At 43.1% G+C, this 23,764-nt stretch overlaps 2 protein-coding genes and 1 non-coding gene across 3 annotated transcripts; 2 read left to right on the forward strand and 1 right to left on the reverse strand.

Moving 5' to 3' along the window:
- The first annotated feature begins 3,494 nt into the window (after window positions 1-3,494).
- LOC115381027 (U8 small nucleolar RNA) lies at window positions 3,495-3,627 on the forward strand. Its single transcript, XR_003930397.1, has one exon. It is a non-coding gene; the product is annotated as a U8 small nucleolar RNA (small nucleolar RNA).
- Window positions 3,516-6,395, forward strand: LOC115409305 (synaptonemal complex central element protein 1). The gene is made up of 7 exons (XM_030120421.1): window positions 3,516-3,780; window positions 4,348-4,395; window positions 4,515-4,569; window positions 5,292-5,381; window positions 5,462-5,525; window positions 5,620-5,686; window positions 5,808-6,395. Exons 1-7 carry the CDS (start codon window positions 3,684-3,686, stop codon window positions 5,891-5,893), a joined length of 507 nt encoding a protein of 168 aa, XP_029976281.1. The 5' UTR covers window positions 3,516-3,683; the 3' UTR covers window positions 5,894-6,395.
- On the reverse strand, window positions 6,358-19,019 carry fam83hb (family with sequence similarity 83 member Hb). Its single transcript, XM_030120418.1, has 8 exons — window positions 18,864-19,019; window positions 13,496-13,668; window positions 13,046-13,378; window positions 11,891-12,055; window positions 11,654-11,778; window positions 11,017-11,559; window positions 8,573-10,916; window positions 6,358-7,981 (listed from the first exon to the last, which is right to left on the reverse strand). Exons 2-8 carry the CDS (start codon window positions 13,616-13,618, stop codon window positions 7,961-7,963), a joined length of 3,654 nt encoding a protein of 1,217 aa, XP_029976278.1. The 5' UTR covers window positions 13,619-13,668; window positions 18,864-19,019; the 3' UTR covers window positions 6,358-7,960.
- Between the last annotated feature and the right edge of the window lie 4,745 nt (window positions 19,020-23,764).

Here is a 23,764-nt window from a genome sequence, read left to right on the forward strand (position 1 = left end):
ACCCCCCCTACCTCTGACGGCATGCTGGAGCGACTCATATGGATGTGCTGCTCTAAAATACAGTTCAGTAATTAAAACCTCTTGATGGCAAAAGAATGGAGCTCGGCGTTGGATGTATGTGACAAACAAGCATCAGCAGTTTTATTTATAGATGCTATGTTCTTCTTATGCATTATATTTTCAAACGAAAGATTTCCTTCTGCTGTTTTTAAATTATTTTATGTAACTCCAAAGTGAAGATGTTCTCACTGACGATGCGTTCCTCATCCTTCACTGAACTCCGCGTCTGGTCATCAATGTGAAGTAAATGTTTTGTGTTGGTTTTTTTTTTTTTGGTTTAGTTTTTTTTCCCCCATCATTAAAAGTAACATTTAGGTACTGCAGCTGGGCACGTTCATGACAAGCTGAGCTTTTTCCCAACTAATATGAAGTAGATGTACATTAGAACACGTGAAGGATTTGGCTCCCACAACCTCTGCTGATGAACGGGTTGTGCTGAAGCTGTGAGGTGTTGAGGAAAAGAAACTTGAGAAAGCTTATGCACTGGCTACACTTTCGTTCGACCAAGTCAGAGACACAGGAGTCGACATGCACTGGAAGCCGAAGCACTCCTACATGCAAACACATAAACACAAGATGAATGATACATTTAACATAACATGAATATTTTTATTCCATAGCTTTGATATTTTCCAGCTCCTGCATGAGCCTCTCATTGGTTGCATGTGCTGATTACGCACACAGCTCAGCTCGTTTTGAGGAGACACACTGTCAGGTGGCAGCCTTGTTCTTTTTTTTTTTTTTTAAATTTTAATTATTGTGTTTGTATCCAACTAATATGTAAGTGTATATAGAACTCCTCAGTGGTTTGATGTGTATAAATAATGTAAGTTTTGGGCTTTGTAGGTCTGTTCGCATTGTATATTTGCATCAATTCAAAGTTGAACTGAGTTCCTCAACACAGCTGTTCGCTTTTCATTAAAAAGGATAATGTGTAACCACGTTGAGTGTGTGTGTTTAATTAAGTTTCCATCCTTTGAACACAACAAATAGTCAAGCAATGAAATGTAAACTGATCACATTCAGACATACAAGTGGCCACAGCATATATGTGCTTGTCTTGCACCCAACATGTTCTGAGCTCATGTTTTACTAAACCAGGATCTCTTTATAACACCATATTATGTAATTCTTTTACAGACTGCCACGGATCTAGTCTAATTATTTGGAAGCTTTTATTTCCAAAGCAATTTTTATGTACAAGTAACATCACATATTTAGTCATAATTGTGGCAACAGACAATACTTGTTATTCTTTATCTCCTAAGAACGCACTTTCCAATATACACAAGTCACTTCTGTTTTGATGCATGTAGATTACATAAAAAGTATGAAAAGTTGTGTACCAATACATCTCCGTGGCAGGACATCATTAGCATAAAATATTAATTTGAATTCCATATCAATACCATTGATTTCTACTTTATTTCCACCAATGTGTGCAGATCCCTCAAAGTTAAATTGCATATATACACACATAACTTTATGTGTAATGACCTATTGGGATTCATCAAGATCACTGTTTACAAAGTAAACAATTAGTTTTTTTTTAACTCTAAATATATCAGTTACCTTGTTTTGTACATTTATTTGCACCTGTAACACAACATTTAGCTGTAACTGTGACACTAATCAATGTAACTTGTAATGAAACACATATTAATCCCAGAAATAGCAGCAGCAGGAGTGCGCATGCGCAGACGGTCACCGTTGGATCGGCCCAGAGGGAGGAAGTGTAAACAGCCAATGTCAGAATAATTCAAGAAAATAAAGAAAATACTGCGCTGTTCGGATTAAAATGAGCCAACTTGGAGGTTAGACAATATATATTTACCTTAATTCGAGACGTTAGTGTACACAGTTCGCAACGTAGCTTGAATTTAGCATTCTTTATAGCGAGGATTAGCATCTAGCTAGCTGTTAGCAGCTTTTTGTCACTTCAGGTCAGTTTTAAATGTTCACGGTTTCTTTTTCCAGCACCCTTGGATTTCTTTTAAATCTATACTGAACTTATTTCCTAGATTTAAAAAACGATTGAAAGTTTGAAAGCAAAAATTAACATAATGTTTATGCTAGTCCAAGGAAAAATAGTCATCCCATTATCATTAAGAGTAGTCTTATTGCTGTTTCACATTGTTTTAGTTTGCTTACACAGTCCATAGGTGCAATTATTTTGAGCACAGTACAAATGTAAAACAAACAAGTCACTGTTTTCCTTTATTTCAGCATTTCCCATTGAAGACATGATCAATGCCACTGTACTGAAAGGAGGTAAGTTTGTAACTTATTCCTAAATTTAATTTTCCTGCTGTAATGGCTGATATATTTTATGCACAGCTCTGTCAGGCAGTGAGATGATTGAACCCAAGGTGGACCAGCTGATGGGCAAACTGATGAAACTACAACAAGGTAAAGTTTGGCAGATTTTAATACGATTAAAACAACAGCTGCCACACTTATGAAGCTGTTTTCATCTGTTCTGACTCTATAGGATGGGTGCCAAACAAGGCCCGTGGGTCAAAAAACTGGCCTGCAATCTTGCTGCCAAACTATTATATCCACTTAAATTGAAATTGGGCCTCATCTGGCCCCTGTGTTTGACACCCCCGCTCTATAATGAATATGGTATACTAAGGTGTAATGTATGTACACAGTAAATGTTTTTGCTGTGCGTTTTTCTCGCGGTTTGTCAAAAGTTTTCACCTGATTTTACCAAATGGTCGCGTTACTTCATCTCAAAGCGTATAAAGTGTATCAAGAGAACTCCATTAGCTTCCTCTCTGTTTTCGTCTCTCACTGATTATGCGCATGCGTTAAGTTCCGCTGCGTGTTGCGGAGAACATCAACATCTAGCACGTTATTTCTCCGCCATAACAAGCGATTTCTTGTGTTAATCGTTGAGGATCGCTTCCTCGTCCTCCACCATCCATTCAATTTCAGAGAGTAAGCTTTCTACTTCTCGGTGTAGTTTAAATCGGGTTGGACAGTGTTTCTCTTGACGTGTTGTGTAGTCTTTGCACAGCTGTGCTCTCCATTTCCGCATTCGTCTTTTCACTTTTTATGTGATCGTTACAGAAATGTCTTCGACGCGATCACGTGTAGCATGATCCTCGTGTCTCAAAACGCGAAAGTTCTGGCACAAAGTGCAAATACCTTCACACAGAGCTCTTGGTTTGATTAAAAAACTGTCCTGGTGATGGGGACCAATAGGAAACTCGGTGGTGTCGGACTATGCTAATGAGGACGTACTTCGCTTTACTTGTAAGACAAAAATAGGATAAATAAACCAAATTTTAAAGTTGAATTGTACATATCAGAGTTTTTCTGAGTGTTTCTGTAGAGCATACCTATGTGTTTTGTAAGAGAATCTTAAAACCGTGAGTCATGCGGCTGTGCGCTAAACCTATACTCCGAGTGAACGCAGAAAAGCATTATCGTCAGTGAGGTATATCCTTACCTGTTACTCCCTCCGGGGAGTATCAGAACATGATGAATGGAGCTTTATGAGATATGATTAATATCTCTGGCTTGAGGGGAACAGCAACACCCCTCATGACCCATTCTGATCCTGATGTCTTTGTGAATTTAAAAATAAATCTCTTCTAATTGTGAAGTGAGGTCTGATGGACTCCCTTATGATTAAAGGCAAAAAATCTCTGGAGCAGGAAATTAAGGACTTGGAATCCACTAATGAGGCTCTACAGAAGGAGCTTTCTTCTTGTGAGTAACATCGATAATCATGTTTACCCAAATAAAGTTATTTGGAAAAAAAAAGACAACACATTTATGTTCAGTAGACATATTTCACTCCAGTTCCTGTCTGCTGTAAAGTTGAATTAATGCGACCTATCATCATGAAGTAATATCAGTCTTGATTTCTTTAATGTCAACATGTTTTGTGGTGACAGTCACGGGAATCATTTTGGGTGAGAGATAACTCATAGGTGGTACAGTAAGAACATTTTAGAAACAAAATCTTTTACAGATTCCTGACTTTATATGTATTTAGATTAAGATTTATTGATCTATTTAGATATGTTCTCCCAAGGAAAATTTCAAATATGATCAGTACATAAGCATAACCTGTTCACATCTAAAACAAAAAGTAAAGTAAAAAAAAAAACGGAAGCTTAATCAAGTGTTAATCTGCTGATGTACAATCTGTTGATGAAAGTTAGCACTCTGCTTGTGTTTGTGATGTGATGTGATCAGAGTTGGGCCTGTTCGGCTCCTCCCCTCTCTCTGCTCCTCTGTTTCCTCTCGTCCCTTTCTGTTTTGTTTTTACAGTGCAGTCTGAAGCTTACCAAGTGGAAGAAATCCATAAAGAAAAAGAAGGTGCACACATGCTGACAACAGAAAGTTAGAAATGATTTTCATCTGACTTGGCCCCACGTAGTGTTAAAGGTTTGATTGACTGTCCTTTTGTCAACACTAATGACTGTGAGTTTCCTCAGAGCTGTGCAGGGTGCTGCAGTTCCAGTGTGAAGAGTCTGAGCAGGATTCTCTCAGGTAAACTCCACATAAAGAGCATCACTGATGGTCTGGAGCTGGCAGCGGAGAGCGGAAACTCTTTCTCTCTCGTCTTCCGGTGCTTGTTTGTGATTTGTAACACTAGATGGCAGCAATTTGTCATAACAGCCTGGTGGTGCAGCTTCACTGTTGTGACATGCTGCTTTTCCCAGGACCTGTTGCTGGTGATGACAGTCACTTTTCACTATACTGTTGTTGTTTTGTTTTCACAGTAATTTCAGAGCCTTCAAAACGATTTAAAAAATGAATAGCAATAAAATATCCCCATAACCTAAAATAAATTGAAATTTGGGCCCATCTGTAAATTGTTCTTTCTTTTGTCTGCCACAAGGTGTTTGCATTCTAAGGATTCGTTATATATTTGTCTAATAAACCATTTCCAAACACATGTTACTCTAAATCTGTTTAGAAGAATATTAAAAAATCTGATTATACCTAAAAGTACGTGACTCCTTTGTAGGTTTCTTTGATAGACTTCGATCAATAGAAGATAAATGACCCCGAGGTTATCACAGCTCTTTGGCGTTGTACGAATGTTTTCAGTATTATGATTATGTCAGAAACAGCAAATAAAAATTTAAATTCAATGGCAGAACTGCTGTCAAGGTAGTGAAACAATGTAAAGATTGTATCATTGGAGATTTCTGTTGCTTTTCCTGCTTCCGTCTGGTTCTGTGTGATAAGTCCTGTGTGTTTCGCAGGCAGTTGAATGAGAACAAGAAGAGCGAGGAGCTGCTGGAGCAGCACAGATATGAAATCCAGGAATACAAGCTAAAGCAACGGAAGCAGCGGTACCTGTTGAAAAAGCAGCCATTCAGCGCATTTAGAAATGTTTAGAAATGAGAGAGTCGAATATTTTTTTTGTTTGCAGGATGAGGTTTGAAAACCAGCTGCATCAGCTGATGGAGCAACACAAGAATCTGTACTCAGTCTTTGTAAGGGTTTTTTTTTTTTTTTAATTCCTATAGCTTACTGACCCTCTTGGATAGATTGGTTTTAACAACGTCCGTCTCTGACATTGTCACTCAGACCCCAGAACGACTCCCAGAAGGATTAGCAAGCGCCGAGAACACGAAGAGGCAGCTGCTGTCAGCTGGTGAGTGTTCTCAGTATTTAAAATCCTTCCTGACACAGCCACACCGATTCTGGAGACGCCAAAAAAAAAATCAGTATCTGCTCTCCTCCTTTGATCTGATCTCACTCTGCGATCCCGAAAGAACAACTGAAGCTGGCTCAGCTGCACAAACTGAGTCAGGAGCTGGAAGAGCTGAAGAAACAGAAGCTGTCGGAGACTCAGGAGTGAAGCCGTTCAGTTGTAGCACCTCTGGCTAAAAGCATGTTGTTTCCCGTTATCTCTTCTTCAGTGAAAAATATGTTCTTAAACTTTGGGTCTGGGTTTGATTAGCTAACAGTGTCAGGAGGTGGTGTATTTTAGTCAGAATTCCTGTTTTATCGTTGACACACACCTAACCTTACTTCGGCTGGTTTTCATTCTTTGCCGACAGTTTTTGTTTTATTCGTTATGTGAGGCATCTTGTCTGTTATATCATCAGTTTGCTTTTCTGCCGCCGATTTATGTCTGAGACATAAAACTGAAAACATTCCATTAATATTGTTTTTCATATGGAAAATGCCCAAAAATGGTCTTTAGGTTCTAACAGCAGTCTGTTGAATCGGTGGAACGTTACATCGTTACGGCCTTTTTGTCATCTTTATGAAATGTTATGAAAGTTCATGAATAAAAGCAGTGAAACAGTCACAACCGAGTTCAGTTTGAAAGAGATTTAATAAAAGTTCGTCGTTGTTTCCTGCAGTATCTCAAATACAATGTAATACTATCTGATGTTGAACAACAATGACCCTGTGCATCTGATCCATCCTAATTAATGCCATTTGGATTTTACAGCCAAGATTTCACACTCACGTTTTAATAATTACAAACACAAGGCACATGGGGGAAAAAAAGACGACACCTGTAAAGAGCCACGAGTTAAATCACAATCTAATTTGTTAATAAAAATATCAACAAGCCCCCCCCACTTTTTTTTAATATAAATATATACAATATATTCCTGCATAGAAAACAATGCAACCCCTGAAGTGTTAACGAGAGAGCACCGATTTTTTTTTTCTGACGGACTCTGCAAATGAACACTAAAAAAACAATGTATTTTGAAGCCAAGCTGTCAAGCAGTGTGAGATCTGTAGCGTAGAAAAAGTCTTTGGTTTTATAATGCTTATCGACCAACAAAGGAGTCTGGAGTCCAGCGTAGGGCGTAGCTCTTCCAAATGAAGTGGCTTACGTAAGGAGGCATGGCACTGCTCCACCTCTGCTTTATATATCTGTCCTTTAACATCTGAACAGGTCATGTGTAATTAAAGTTTGGGAAAGCAAAAGGGCAGTGTAAGACTTCCTATTCAACTGTATTTAAGGAGAACTCTAAATGCTTTTTTATTTCTTTATTAACTTTAAAACACAGACTTGTCACAAGCCACTCAGACGACACGAAGAAGTTGGTCCACGCCTTGAGGGAAAAGTACATTTCGTTCTTTTGAGGAATTGGCTCAAAACCGCTTTTGCATTCTCTCGAAGCTGTCATGCTGCTGCTTCAACACAAACACCAGAGATTAGACAACACATCTCCTAACTTTCTGATTCCAATTCTTCATTCCTTATAATCCTATAGATTTACTTTGAACATTCACCTTTCATTCGCCCTTCATTTCACTCTACTCCTCATAATTCTCTCTCTTTCGCGCCAATTATTGTAGGATAGTAATAACCCTTTCACTTAAATCATTCCCCGATATCAACAACACATAAAAAAAAAAAAAATCCATAAGGACGCTTTCTTCAATTCAGTTTCCCAGCTAAATCAACATTTACAGAAACACTCTCATCTACACACGCGGCTCTGTGCTACCAAGTTTTGCAACTGGCATCAATTCCTCTTCCCCCAGCTGCAGTGCGCACACGTCTTTCTCTCCAAATCCCTCAGTCACGTTGGTACAAGTTTTCATTTCAGGTGATTTGCCCTGCCATCGGTGAAACATTAGCCCGTGCAGCCAGCATGCAAGTGGATTCGCTGTTGTTGCTCTCAGTCACCATAAAAGGAAAAAAAAGCAGTACCAGGTCTTGGCGAACAGGCACATTCCAAACTCAATCACTTTAGTTTATTTTCAGTATTTTATATATATATATATATATGTATATTTAAATTGTCTTTTCAAGTTTCATCACTTCTTGCAAAAATCCAGAAACGACTGCCGCGGTGGGTCCGATTATGCTGTTGGCACATGTGGGCAGTGGGTGCATTTGATCATCTCGCATTAAGAGTTTCCAAATAAAAGGTCGCTGCTCCGTCTTTCTTTATCCCAGATTATTCCCCATCTGTTAACAGAACAACAGGGATAAACCATCAATTATCACTCCGCTATCAACGTCAGTAGGGCACAGCACCAAATAATGATTGATTGATTCATTCATTCATTCATTAGAGGTCTTTCCCTTTTAGAAATACTGTATCGATGCACTGTGGTTGCTACAAAATCTAGCTTTACATATAAAGATGAAAAGTTTGGCTGTTTCACCAATTTCATTCTGAGTCTAAAAGCAGACTTTGAGTTAAACATTCATCTTCTGTTTGGTAACTTCAAATAAACATTAATTGAAGTAAACCGTTCTGCTGCTTCTGGTTTAAAAAAAACAAAACATAATAGTCAAATACAAACACATTATTTCAAAGACACGCTGATTACTGCAGTGAATCCATTTCAGATTCAAATCTAATTTCTGAGGATAACTTGATCATGTGAAACCCTTAAATTTTGGATAAGAGGGTTTTTATTTTTGAATGTTGACTTTTAACAATGTAATTTGATTTCAATCACAGTCATACTAAATTGGTTACGTTTCCACTTATTCTCACGTCTGTGTTTTCATCTTTTTCATGCATACATCATCTTGGCAGTGATCGAGTACCTCAAAGCGACTGTAGACCTTCTTCTCCTTCCTCAGGCTCTCTATCCTCTTCAGTAATCCCTCCCGCTCCTGGAGATTGCCCGCTGGTCGGAGGAATCGATTCCTTTTCAAGGAGTTCTGTTTGTCCTGGCTTCCCGCCGTGCTTTCTTTGTCGCCTCCCGTTTCTTCTCGCTCCTGACGGTTCTTCTGGCTGTTTGCTGAGATTTGCCCCAGAATGACTTTGGTGTCATCTCGTAAGTTGCTGCTGAACAAAACGGAGCTGCCCTGGGGCTGGTACCGGTTTGTGACGGACGTTTTGTGGTTGGTCGTGGTTGGATCGGCAGCGGTGGGTGCCACTTCTCCCGCTGTGGAGCTCGGTTTTTTGCTTGAATCGGCAGAGACCTCCACGACTGTGCTCATGCCTCCATCGACAGAGGCTTTCCTGTCCTTGTCTTTGGGCCCTAAGAATCCCTTCAGCCTCTGAGTCTGCTTCTTCAGAAACTCCAGCGTTTTGCCGTCACCCTTTCCTTCACCGATAGTGTTGATGGATGTGTTAGACCCCATCACCTTTCGGAGTCCTTCTCTACCCTCGTCGTGTAACAAAGTCGATGAAGACAAAGAACGACTCTTCTTCAGTTCGCTCTTCTCTGCGTCTGTGGCGTCGGTGGTCAGAATCTCTTCGTCGCAGGAGATGCGGCGAGGGTTCAGCGGCCTCAGTTTCACCGGGTCTCTTCTGAAGAGCTTCGGTGAAGGAACAGGCTTTAAAGACTTGAGTACATCTTTCTTTTGGCTCTCCGATGTGCTCTCCTCTTTTTGAGGTGGCGAAGCGTCTGAAGACTTCGTGGAGGTCAAAAATGGCCTGGCAGTGACTATTGAAGCCTTACCTGAACTAAATGAAGCTTTACGAGTGAGCTCTGCCAGTTTGTTTGAGATCTCTGACTTTTTTGGAGCATGTTCTTCTGAACTTGCAGTACTGGTCTTTGGAGCTGTAGAGGTGTTGATCGGGGGCTTTTGAGAAAGATCAGGCTTTTTTTCATCTGGCTCTGGGACTTTTGTGGATAACTCTGTCTCCATTCTTGAGGCATGTCTTCTTGCAGCGAGGTCTTTGAAATACTGCAGTCGATTTGCTGGATCATTCATATTCAAAGACTTTGGTTCGGGGACTTCAGATTTCTCCACAGTTGGCTTTGACTTTACTTCTTCATGGGGCTTTTGAAGCTCTTTTGCTTTGCTCTCATATTTAAGCTGCATTTCTTTTACCTTTGTCTCTTGTTGCTTCACCTCTTCCTTAGTCTCCTTTTCTTCTTTCTCGGTTTCTTTGTCTTCTGTTTTGTCTTTCTCCTCGTCTTTCTTTCGCCAGTCAAAAGGCTCTCGAGTCTTTAGCTTCCTCTTTTCAAGGATCTGAGTCACAATTGAGGAGGTTCGTACTTTGTCTAACTCGTCATCCTCCTCTGTGGCTGGTTTGAGGGCTACGCTGCTGTTGTGTATCTCCTTGGAGGACGCGAAGATTAGAGACGAACGTAAACGGGAGCTACGTTGAAGGAGTGGGTTGACACGTGAGCGAAACGATTCGTGTTTGGACAGAAAGCGATCTGTGGTTTCTTTACTGTCCTCTTCCTCTTCCTTTGTTGCAGCCTTTTCTGTCTCTCTCTCTTTTTCCAGTTCCCTTTCCCGTTTATCAAGTGCAGATGGCCTCAAGTCACTGAGTGAGGGCAGCAGACCCTTGGCTGTTGGCAGGACAGAATCTTTATTGCTGGTTTCAGGTAACTGGGGTTTCCCAAAGCGTGGTTTCAAAATATCTGGTCTGGGTTTGGACGAAGCAATTTGTGGCTCCTTCCCTCCAAAACGTGGAACTGAACTCTCAGCTGCAGCTGGTTGCTGAGGTGCTGAAGGATCATCGAATGCATCAGGCCCTATCGGTTGATTCAAGCCTTCCTCTGCACCGTCCTCATAAGTGCTGAGATACGAGTGGATTCTCCAGTTCCGCAGGCCTTGCTTTACACTTGGATCTTCATCCTGTTCTTGATCAGATTGCTTGTGGAAGTACTTCCTCTCTGGTGGGTGAAGTTGTGTGGGTGAGTTCTGGCAGGCATACGCCTGTCCTATGGTTGGTCTCTTTTGTGAAGCTCCTCCTCCATATCTTCCAGCCACCGGAGGTCCGTGGTGCCCTTCAGATCCTCTCAGGTCTTCAGACGAAAAGTAGTCTCTGCCAAAGCTTCCAGGGGTCTCCTGATCTGAGCGGAAGCTTGACTCTGAATACTGGTCTATGGCGAGGTGTGGACGCCCTCGAAGCCTGTCGTAGTGCCCATGGCCAGAGCCTGGTCCCGGCCCTTCAGTGTAGAAATGGCTACTTTGAATTTGTTCCCTGTAACGAGACAGTCATACATACACATTATCATAGTTAAACACATGTAACATTCTGAATAACTCGCCTTGATATCAGCAGGTATTAAACCTTTACCTACCTTTGAAAGTCTGTCTCGTCCAGATTGTTCATGACCCTGTGTTTCATGTATTGCCTCGAGGATGAGTAGCTTTCCTGCGTTCCCTCTGCATAGCTGTGCCTCTTGTAGCCGCTCATCTCCATCTGCCTGGATACGATGGACCTCCCCTGTTCGAAGAACGACTGCTGCAAACGAAACTGTTGCTGCGAATACTTCCCAATTGTAATTCCCGCTCCGGGTTCAATGGTGTGACGGAATGGGTCACTCCTCCGGAAGGGAAGCGCCGAGTTGCGATCGGGGTCTCCAAAGGGGAAAGCAGGGGTAATCTCTGGCCTTCTGTAACCTATGGGGTTTCGCAAAGACTGAGTCCTCTTCAAGCCAAACTGGGGGCCCAAGAAACCGCCGGTGTTGTCAGAGGAAACCAGTGCTCCACTGGATGGATCGATGACCAGAGGCTCTGACTGAGCGAAAAGTATGCGAAACTCCTCGTCGAAGGTGGCAACCAGCTCCCCGAGGAAGAGGTGAGCGATGCAGCGGTGGATCTTCTCATAAGACCACATGAAGCTAGAAGACAAAGTGAGAAATGAAGCCAAACCGTTTCTCTTTCGCTGCAGGAAGAACATCTGAGTGGAGTGGCAGCGGTGAATGAGCGACTCACCTGTAGTTCCCACTGAGCACGGCTCTGCAGTCAGACAGGAGGAAACGATCTTTGACTTGACCCTTGAATGATTTCCCGGTCCGCGAGTAATAGGTTATTCCTGCTACAGTCCTCACGCGCATCATCTATGAAACCAAAAGTTCGACTGTCACAGATGAAAACAAGCCTATTGGTAACGTTTGATAGAAACTCTGAAAGTTGCTTTATAGCAGAAATGTAGCTAAAAGTAAAACTCACCTGAACTAACTCCAAGTTGACTCTACAGTTGATGACCATAGAGATGAAGTGATGAACTTCCTTCTCGTCCAGCAAGATGTAAACGGGAACGTGGCGTGCGGCCGCATCCAAGAGGTCGGCAAAAATATCAACGTCTGTGAATATGTCCATCACCAAGGCAATGACCTGGAGATGAACGGCAAACACAGGAGAGTCAGTTAGAGAGTCAGAATCACCTTTGTTGGTAGAAAACACTCTGTGTTCAATGTTCCTGCATTTGATGTTGAAGGTTATTTTAAATCAAGACTCTTTCAGATTTATGCAATTTGACAGAACATCAGCAGGCCTTTACATTTAGGGCCACATGGCATTTGATTGGACTGTGTAGAGATCGCTTCAGAATTAGTTCAGGAATTAAAACATTACTCTGTTCAATTTATACCGTGAAAAAAATAAATGGAAGAAAGTGTTGTACCTCCAAAGTGCTTTTGCCCAGCAATGCGTACATTTGATATGAATTACAATGTATCAGCAGAGTGACTTATAACTGCATACTGCTCAGCAGAGGCATAACTGCATTAGTGTAGAAAAATGCATGTGCCGTGTGTCTTTGAATCTGTGTGTGCTGCGTGTGCATGTTGAAACATTTTCCTCATGCCTGGGAACAGGAGAGAGACAGACTAAAAGAGACATGCACTCAGTGTGAGCACAGGCAGAAATGCAGGACAGATAAAGACATGAACCACCACACAAACAGGTTCGGCTGCTTGTGACGTTTGCCACCCTCAGTTCTGTTGATTATATTTTTAATTTAGACTTCGACCTGCCCTGTTAAGAGAATTGTCTGAAAAGGGAGTGGCAAAGCTCTGCGGAGGCAGCTGAAAAGTGAGATCAACCATTGAGATAAAGCAGGAAACTCACACGTTAATCTCTACAGCTTTTTTATCTTGCCTTTACTTTTTTTCTGTTTGTATAGCACATATTGATAAGACAGTAAGCTTCTCCATGTGAGTTAATTTATGACATGAACAGTGCACCCACCCATTGACATTTACAACTGACAAGGTCATGTAACCAGTTATGAATACTGTGTCGGCCAGTCCTTTTTTTTAAATACAAACCAGATTTCCACATTTCAGAGCCTTCAGCTGCTTTCTTTACTCCTGTTCTACTCACTTGACGTGCACTCTTGATGAGCCTCCTGGCCTGCTCCTTGATGCTGGGCATGTCGGGATCAGAGGGGTTGACCAGAGTCGTGACCTCTGTGGGCCCAGCAAAGCTGTGCTGGGCCATCGGCCAGCCCAGGTCCAGGCCCGGGGCGGGCACGTCAGACTGCATCGGCCAGTAGGTGTCGGAGGAGCCGTCTGCATCAAAACCTCCCTCATGGTACGTCAGCTCGGGGACGTTGGAGGTCTGGGTGGGCATCTGGATCGTGGACTTGATGTAGTCGATTTCCGGGTCTGCCAGGAAGCTGACGACGTCTGCACCCTTGAGGAATTCATGGTAGCCCTGTTGTAACGGGAAAGGCTCAAGCTTAGTCAGTGATGAAGCTGCATCCTGTGTCTACATTTAAGTATACGTGTTAAGACTGATTACAGCTCATGATTAGCTCAGGAAGATGATTACCTGGATGTCGTTTTCTATCAGAGCGTCAATAGCAAGCCGGTACTCTTCCCGGTAATGCGGGGGCAGGTAGTTTGGGTCGAGAGGGTTTTCCCCAATCGATGAACTCTGAGATCGGTTCGGCATGGCTGAAGATGTGGGGGTTCAAAGGTCAAGGTGGGAAAAGACGAGTCAATCTGTGCAAGATAAAGAGACGGTGAGGAGTCAGTCAGGTTTGAACAACCTCTTACTGTGTTTTAGATAACAAACAAAAGCACATCAAGTCACATTGACTTTGCAGTTGTAAACGACGGTTTCTCCTCATCAGTGACAACACAAGCTGTTTTGAGCTGCATATCGCTGAGGGTGGAGGAAGAGCGCCGTGTGTCAGGATACACACCAGCTGGATTACCTCTCAACACCGACACAAAGCATCTATTGTTGCTGACTGAGAGCTGACTTTGAACGAAGCTCCCACTAAGTCAGAGCTGTCGTCTACACACATTGTTGGCTGACACAGATATTAACTTTGAAATGTTCTGTGAAAGTTCAGTTTTTAGGATGACACGTATGAGCCAATGCAGCGCTTTCAAATCAGTTGGAAAATCAGTTTTTTTTTAAAGTATCATTATTTCACAATTTATTTAAGGAAACTTCAGTTTCATTGTACACAGGTTAAATGCTTGTTTGATGGGACAATCGACATTTATTCAGCAGTGAAGTGTCCAGCTTGTAGCAGCAGTAATGATTAACCGACATTCGACTGTACAAAAAGGCGAGGACAAAGAAGTACAGCAGGCAATAGAAAGCACAATGGCAGGAGGAGAGGGAAGAAAGTCCAACGGGGAGAGGAGGGAGAGGCACCAGGAGGTGTATCGACAGGTTCTTTCATATCTCTGCTCAGGAAACTCGTTGTGCTGGTGCATCGCGGTTCGCGTCGCTACCCAGACTTCACCGTGAAAAGCAGATTGACTCAGAGGCTTTCAGTTATGTCAGGACTTGAACAGAATCAATTTAAAGTGGTGACGGCAGCAATGTTCTTTTTTAAAAAGAAGGTTAAGCACTAGAAAAAGGAGTGACTCGCAAAGAAAAACAACAAATGTTAGAAAGAAGTCAATAATTTAATTATATTTTTTTTATATAAATCTGCCACAGATGTCATTTATGTATTTAGGCATCATAAAGATCTTCAAAAAAACAACAACTTGGAATTGTTATTGTTCTAGATACACAAACCAAAGAATACTCCCAAAATACTCAAAAAGCCACAAACCACCAAATAACCAGGCAACCAGAAAAAAACAAAAAAACAAAAGCTTTGACTCATCTCTTACAAGTTTGAAGATCCTTCAGACACTGCAGAAAATAAATACTTTTAACAGAAGAAGCTAATTTAGCATTTTCACCTTTCAGGTAAAAAAATACTAAAGGTAGAAAAGTAAGCGTCCGCTGATGTGATGAAAGAGGTTGAATGAGGTTTTTTTCCTTTTAAAAGGAGCGTTGTGTCAGGTTCACTTGACAGTGAATGAAGAGAAAATAAAGAGTCGATAAGCCACAGAACGACAGCTTAACCACACAAACAAATTAAAACAACAAATGACCAAAACATTCAGTCAGTCGGAGCTTTAGCTCAAGGCCGCCATCACAAAGTTTATTTAGAGTGAGAAAACACTGAACTGCAAATATAGTTTTCCCACTTTCACCGAGGAAATCCTCAAGCAGTATTTGATTTCAATTTTCAAACAAAGCCATTAACCAGTATCTTGATTTCATCAGAATTAGGAATATTTGATCGCTTCTCTGCCACCAGGAGATAAATAAAACGACTTACAATATTTTGTTTGGCATTAGATGAAGAAATGAAGTGGGCGGAAGAAAGAGGAAGCATTTCTGATAAACATGTCCGGCTTGATTCCAATCCGCAGATCTGATTCTAGCGATCCTCTGAGCCAAACAACACGTTTCCTTATTGATATCTGATGCCGTTCTGATGTCCGTCAGCGCGGTGGCTGATCCAGTGACGGACACCAGACCGCTGAACGGTTTTTAAGACATGCTCATCAATGTGGAAACTATTACTGAAGGAAAGTCTTGGTGATCGATCCATTGCGAGCGTGTCCAGCCTGTTTTCTGTAAACATCGTGTGAGAGGCTGGCGGTGAGGGCTCAGCCCACGTCCGCCGGGAGAGCCCGGCTTGCTCGGGGGACCGGGTGAGTCATGGAGGAGCCCGGCCTGGCGTAGCCTGAGGAAAGCTTGCAACAGGCCGCTGCGTTGTGACTCATCTGATGGGCAAAATGGCTGACATCCTGTTTCCTTCTGAGCAGTAGGAATTAGGGCTTTGCGGTGTGCTGTTCCCCTTGAATGTTTCCAAAGTGGGCAGGAAAGCACGGCGGGAATTATTTTCCTCTCGCTCTGCTCCTAAAATAGAGAAATCTGGAGAACTTTGATCTGTTTAGCTTCGCACCTTTCAGTTCTTGTTGTGAGCGGGAGCAACACGGAGCGTCGTGTGCGTACAGGTGAATTATGTTGAGATTGTAAAACGATGCATACCTGAAAACTCATCACAAACTGAGGGAGAAAGTACACCTGTCTGTGCTCGTCAGGACCAGTACACCTCAGGAAGCACTGACAAGTAGCAAGAAGAGCTTTTTGTGTATTTAGATTCTGTATTTATTTAATCACTGGGCAGCTTCACTGTAACATAGAGATCCCAACTTTTAATTTCCTCATTTGCAAGGATGTCGTCTTTAATACACCTGAATCTAATGCACGTGTCTTCGCCAAGCTCTGCACAAAGCCCTTTAAAAGAGCCGCTTGTTAAGATCAACGTGTGTTGGAGCAGTAAAAGTCATAAATGGGAGTTTCTGTTGGACTCCAGGACCCGGAATCAACACTCATTTACAAAAAGGGGAAGCAGGACGTCTGCGGAAACGTGCTTGTTGTTTCTGACGAGGAAAACCATGTGGACATCGGTTTATTACCAGCCACCACCTTGTTTGTGAGAAAATGAAGTATTCATCCTGAAAATAGAGGAACTTTTGTGTTTCAAATCCTGCCATGAGTGGGTTTGGGCTGTTAAAATGTGTTGCTCGCTTCTTTTCATTCAGCATGTAGGGAAAATGAAAAGATGGTCCAACACAGTCCCAGATGCATTTAAGATGCTTGTTGTACGGTCAACAGTCTGGCACGGCATTTGACGACCAATGGCAGTAACTATAAAGCCGTTGGCTGTAATAAATGTTTTATTCTCGAGGAGAATTATTGAAAAAATTTCTGAGGCACATTTGAGGACAACATCCAAACAGAATTGATCGACCTTGAGGTGAAAGTGAAACCGGTGATACTGGCAGAGAATCCTCACCTCTGGGTCTCTGCAGAAGGAAAGATCAGGAGAAAAGATAAAGCGACGAGCGGCAATAACAGGCCCTCCGTGCCTCACCTGGCCGGATATTCAGACAAATACCCGCCGCTTTGTTTGTTGTCATAGCAACTGCAGCAGGCATCAAACTGTACAAAGTGGACAGACAATGTCTGAGATCCGAGCGCGTTCCTCCCTTTGCTTTACAGTCTTCTGTTGGCCACATGAAGAACCAGGCTGCCCTAAATCTACCATAAACAAAAGCCGGTCTGAAACACTAAACCGGCGGTGGACAGGCGGGCGGCGGCAGACTGCCGCTTCTCACACTGCTGATGAGCCCAATATTCCGATGTGGACAAGGTTTGCTCACCAGGCGTGCAAATGGCCCATTCTCAGCATTCCTCTGCGAACGCTGACATGAGACGAGACGGCAAGCAGAGAGCCGAAGGGGGGAAGCATTCTCCTCTGCCCCGACTTGTGAATCATAAAAAAATAAGAACTGAAGAGAAGCAACTATCAAAAAACATATACTCACTCACTTTCTTGTTTCTGCCTCTCACTTTCACACACACCTGAACACGCCCCACTAAATAAACACCAAGATTGATCCTGCATTCCTCCCCGGTCAATTCGTTTTCTCGTGTGCAGCCATTCGGTGTGAACGGAGTCGAAGCAGAAGAATACCTGCAAACAGGTTTGGAGGGACGAGCAGGTCGCCTCCAAACGCTCCTGTCAGGACGATTCCAGCGAGATCGACACGCACACACCGAGACGGGCGCAGACAGCGGCAGCCGTCTCCCCGCGGATCATCACACCTCGGTGCGACTGCTGAGAGCCTGAGAAAATTTGGCTAAAGGTCAGATGAATGCATACTGTACAGGAGGCAGCGCAGTATCCTCCCTTCTGCTAGGTGTACGTTTTTTTTCTTTTTCTTTTTTACACGGCGGCAGTGCTAGAAAAACAGGTCTGCTGAGGTCTCCCGTCATCTGCTCCAACCGCCACACGTCCTGCGGTCAACTCCGGTGGAAATCCAGCAATAAAGTCACAAAAAGGAAAGAAAAAAAAGTTGCTGCTGCCCCTTCCTCTCTCGGCCACACATTACTCCTGCATGTATGTATTACAAGACATTTGCATATCACATACGAGGAAAACCAAATCATGAATGGTAGAGGCCAACGACAGAGGATTGAATCTATAATAGGAAACACACGGACACACAGCAAGCACACTGGCATTTCAATGTTCCCCTCAAATTATAACCACATGCAGGATTATTCCGAAGTTGTGACTCACTCCGAATGAATCAAGTCGACGCTTGGAGAAGTGAAATCCACCTCAACATGCTGCTGCAAATAAATTCTGTACTTTTACATATCAAACATACTTGTGCGTCCATTCAGACGTGTTTCTGACATGATGCACGCTGGCTTAACTTCATAATTAGAAGGCAGAGGCTGCTTTTGATTAGAGACGTTTTTAAAACCTGACAGTGACTGAACTGTGCAACCAAAGTACTGGACACGCTTGTAAAAAGGGCCTCTCCTTTTTCAGGAATTATTTATTACCTGTACTTGACTGCAGTACAATAAAACAACGCCACACAGTCTGAGACCGTGTAGCTGCTGTTTTCTGCTGTTTTTGAAGGAGTTCAAAGGAGTGGAGAGGGAGCAGTGTGGTCTGTCAGCCTGTGTTCACCATGTAATAACAGTACTGGGTATAGGTTTATGCGATGTAGAACAGCAGCCACCTGGATGACTCCATCCTCCAACTTTTATGAGTAAAGTACCCCTCAGTTCACTTTTATAGGCAATAATGAAGCACTGAATGGAGAATAGATACAAGCTGGATCATATTGAGAGATACATCCCAGCAGGGACTCAGTGGAAATTGTTGAAAAACAGAGAAGATCACAGTGAAAGAGAGAGCGAGGGGCTGTTAGAAGAGAATAGATGGGGTCTGAATGGACCCTCTGTGCAGCAGCTCCTTTTGTCCCGCTTGGTATTTGCACAGTTGCTCTCTATTTCCATGCCGTACCTCTGCGCTCCGCTGCAGCTCGCCTCCTCTCCTCGCTACCGTCGGCTGGTGTCACTCTCCTCCGTGCGTCCGCCGCATTCCTCAAACCGGACAGGAGCGAGAAACACCCGGATCCCCTCCCCGCCCCCCCCGGCCCCCCCTCTCCAGGACGTGCGAGCCCTCCACGACCGGCCAGCAAAACAAACGGAGACGAGGCGACGCCGCGCTCCACGCTCCCCCGCTCCGGGCCCGGGCTGTGCGCTTCTGTCGGCCGTGCGTAAAGCTCCGGAGCCGCCGCCGCTATTGCCAGTGCGCGCGCCGCCAAGGAGGAAGGAGCGGGGCGACTCCTGCGAGGCAGGGCTTTCCCACCGGTGAGACTCCTCCCCGAGCAGCAGGAGGAGGCCACTGGGAGCTCCCTCTCTCTCTGAACAGCGGCCTTTACGCCAATTAAGTTTTTTTTTTTTTCCCCCCCAAAAAAACTTCTACTAAGAACTTTCCCATCGTGTCATTTATTCCAGACAGGCTTCAGGAAAATATTTTAATTTAAGCCGAGGATTGTCAACACACCTCCAATTTAAAAAGAGTTAGGTCAAAGGTCAGGGGCCACATGGGGCTCCCTGAAGGTTTCTGATGATTACACACAAGTATACATTATAAAAGGAAAGAATTTTCTCTTTTTCATTGTTAATTTATTGCAAACAGAAATATAAACTTGGCGTATCAAATAAACCTAGACTATTAAAGGACTCTTTCAGTCTGACTAAAGGGACTGAATAATGACAATAACTGTCATTATGTTAAGGCTTAGATATATTTTTTCAGCGCCAAACGAATTTCATTCTGTGACAAAGTGGTTATTTGGGTCAAAAACATTGGTAGTCTGACCACTGTACTGTTTGTTCTGTTGAGAGAAGTAGACCCAGAGGATTTTAAAGGACTTAAATAAGAGGGGGACGCAGAGTAATGTTCAAAATGAAGGCTGAGTTGGTGTATGTATATTTTTTTAACTTTATGTTGGCTCAGTGAACTGTTTCTCTTCGTCAATAAAGTACAACTTCTTCATTTATTTTCCATTGCAAACATTGTTATGTTTGGAAATGTCACCTTGGTTACCTTGTTTTCTTTCACTTGCTTCTTTATTGCAGCCTGTAATCTACTCAGAAGACTTTATTTTTATCTCTGCTGTTAAAAATTTAAAAGGAAACATCCTCAGATAGAAAACTAGATCACAGTAGATGCAGTCTTTCACTCTCTATTCAAATTACTAACAAATATGAGTTAAAATTTCTTTTATAAAATCTTGGGCGACAACTATGCAGAATGAGAGAACTAATGACATTTCATAATCCGATTATCTCCACCCTTGTGCCACCTTTAAAGCTCCGCCCCACTGGTGAGTAGAAAGCCACTCATTCTTCTAGGAAACAGTTGTTGGGTAGATGGTTAAAGATCCCCGGTGGCTCCTCCAGAGAAAACAGATTCCACTCACGCTGTGAGCCTGAATGGCAGTAAAGTTGTTTGCAGTCATGACTCTTTTGGAAGATTACCAAGTGTCTGGCAACAATTAATAACAGTCTAACTGGCATGAAGAGAACACCACAAGCGTTTTACTGCCACTCTTTTACTTGCGTTGGATGAGTTTGCTGTTTTTTAAGTTTTATTTGCAAGCGAATTGATAAATGTGCTTTTACAAGCGTCAAATTTTGAAATTGTTTTACTCAGGTAAGAGTAACGTTTGTAGCAAACCGGCCTTCTCCTCGCTCCTCTAACAAAGATCCCGTGATCCGCAGAAACACAGCACCAATCACAATATTTTCTAATTGCGATCACGTTCCCGTCCGCAGCATTGTGCCAGTGAGTCACCTGCTGTTTTTCTCCACTGTAAAACTTTTATGCTGAATCAGCAGACCCCAGCTGTTCTCATTTCATGAACCTCCAGTGAAACCTGCCTCCTCCGCCTTCAGTTTACGGCTGTTTTTATTTGTTTATATTTACTGCTTGTTTTACCGTGTAGTTTCATGCTTTTTATTTAACTTGATGCTGGATTAAGCAACTTTTCTCTCACATTTATGACCAAAACATGAAGGATCACCCTCAAACTTAACTTGCCCCCTTCAGTTTATTCCCTCTGTTGCTTTGTGACTCTGTCTGCATGTTGGAGTCTTCCTCCGTCACAACAATCCAGCTCTCAAACTGTGTGTAATGCTTGTCAAAGGTATATTCTGCTGTGTGCGTGTGTGTACTTTATATGAACCGTCCTTTGTCCTGAGACGTGTCTATCAAGCAGAGCACGCCTTGTTTGATTGGCCTCTGATAGCACACACACTGAGGAGCCTGACTGTGTGTTCAGTCCTGCTCCAGAGGGCGTGTCCGCTGTTTGAAAAGTCTGCCCGTGCAGCCATGTCTTAATCTGTTATGCCCTCGCTCTGCCTCTTCACCCTCTCCCGAGTTTATGCAAATGTGCAACCCCGCAGAGGCAGGTGTGCAGCAGCAGCAGCAGCAACACACACCGAGTACTACATGTGAAAACGACGGCTGCTGAGAGACGCCTGAGAGCCGGGAGTCTGCTTTCACCAGCGAGCTCCGGCAACAAACAGCAGCAGGTAAAGAGACGCTGAAAACCAGGGTGCGGCCGCTGGGAGGAATGCGCTCAAGGCATCTCGCCACACCCAGACTCTTTCTGCCTCGTTCTCTCCCTCCTCTCTCTCTCTCCCTCCTCTCTCTCTCTCTCTCTCTCTCTCTCTCTCTCTCTCTCTCTCTCTCTCTGCACTGTTCTCCTCCCTCTCTGAGTCACCTGGCCACCTTTCAACAGGTATGCAGGCCCGGGCAGGAGCAAAATCCTGGCGTGCATCTCGCCTTCCTGGCCGAGGACTTTTTGAATTCAAACAAACTTTATTGACAAAGCCGATGGATTTCAGTCCATCCTCAGTCACAGACGTCCTAAAACACAAAAAAAAGCTCCGTTTTATCTTTAGCTTCACTTTGCGTCTAAGTGATTTTGGAGAGTTTTATGAGGCTGTATCCCAATATGAAACAAGTTTTAAGCCAAAAAGACCAAACTCAGACAAGATGATCAGGATGGGTGAATGGATATCCACCACACTCATCTTTCATTCACTTTTTATAACAAATTCACCAGCAGACCCAACAGAAAAACGTATTCCGTGAAGCAAGTCTTGTTTTACTTCCTATGTATTTTCATAAGATATAGCCAACAGCTGTCAGGAGACACAGAGAACACAAATGAAAGTGTATTTGTTGAAAAACAGACACATCGGAAATCCTACAACCACTTGATCTGTTTTTGTTAGATTATAACTTCTTCCTGTTATATTGAGTTAACAAAAAGTAATGTTTCAATCAAAGATATAGCTGTTTCAGACTCAGTACTTTCAGTTTTTAAGTGTGATTTGTCTAAATAAAAAAAAAAGGAGAAAAGGACTTACCTGTAGAAGGATTAGAGAAAAGGACTCAACCACAGAAAGGTGTTTAAAGTGTGATCTCTGTGAGAGGGACGACTGTCGCCATTTCACATTCGTAAAATCCCGTCCTCGGCCTCATTTAGGAGAAATGTCCGTCCACTGAATACCAGAAAGACCGACCCAAGCTCTTCAAGAAATACAAATACTGAGTATTTTTATTACACTGAGGGCATGTCTGTTAATTTGCTCTCAGTATTATACACAATAAATACATAGAGAGATAATACAATCGTATGTACAGTTAAGTATTAAATATATGTGTTCTACCTGACTGTAATTTAGATAAAGGGAAGATTAGTTACAGATCAAACTATCAAAGTGGCACTTTCCCTCTGACTTTCTGCACATGGAAAAGTCTTGTGCTGACTAATTAAACTTAAAGGGAAGTAGTGTGTTGAGATTCGACAAAAGCAGACGGATTATTAGAGGACTGGACAGTAGCTCAGTGGACACAGACCGCACTTCATCTTTATTTCAAAGGCCTTTTTCCTCCACTTGGTCCGTTTCCAGGATTCGTCTGGTTTTTGTTCCCGGTCGCATTTAGTCGTCTTTTTCCAAAGATCAATTCAAATGTGGCTTTTGTCATGCAGAAAAGCCACACAAAGAGGGCACTCTGCGACTCTCTGTGACTCTGCTGCCGAGTCTCCGTCTTTGTCTCGCCGTCCTCCATGTCTGCGACCATGTGAGCTTTCCCAGCATGCTTTTCTCACGCTGTAATGTCACACCTGAGTATAAGGTGACTCTCCGGAGCCTCAGGCTACAAGGTCATCTTTGCACCGCTGTGTCGGGGGAAAGGTGCACACACACACACACACACACACACACACACACACACACACACACACACACACACACACACACACGTCCTCCTCGGCGCCGTACAGTATGGACGGTTGTATAAGGGAGGGGGTGGGAGTGTTGAGCTCCGTTTCTGTGGAGTGTGTCTGCGTACGGGCCGCTGACACGACGCTGCAGACCCATTACCACCCTCCAGATAATGATACTAGCTGGTCGGCACAGTCCGTGCCTGTTCCAGGTCTTACTTTTCTTCGACAGAACCGGATAATTAGTTTCACCCACCGGCCGTCAGGCAGGAGAGGAAAACTTGATCCCAGAACACTAAACCAAGACGTATATGTGAGACGTGATTACATAAATACTGATATGTTGTTACAACAGTTCACGCCTAATAATTGCGGTCGAGTATGTCGACATGACTTCTTTTATGAACCTGACAAACCTGGTGTGTTACCTTGTGTGTGTGTGTGTGTATGTGTGTGTGAGTGTTCAGATCAGTGGTGTTATCTTAAACAGTAAACAGCTCAGTTAGAAGGAAAGTCCCTGCAGTATATACAAAGTTTTCTATTAAGCGTTGTGTGTGTGTGTGTGTGTGTGTGTGTGTGTGTGTGTGTGTGTGTGTGTGAGAGAGAGAGAGAGAGA

This window comes from Salarias fasciatus, chromosome 22, assembly GCF_902148845.1.
Source record: "Salarias fasciatus chromosome 22, fSalaFa1.1, whole genome shotgun sequence".
In the NCBI taxonomy this organism is placed as follows: domain Eukaryota; kingdom Metazoa; phylum Chordata; class Actinopteri; order Blenniiformes; family Blenniidae; genus Salarias; species Salarias fasciatus.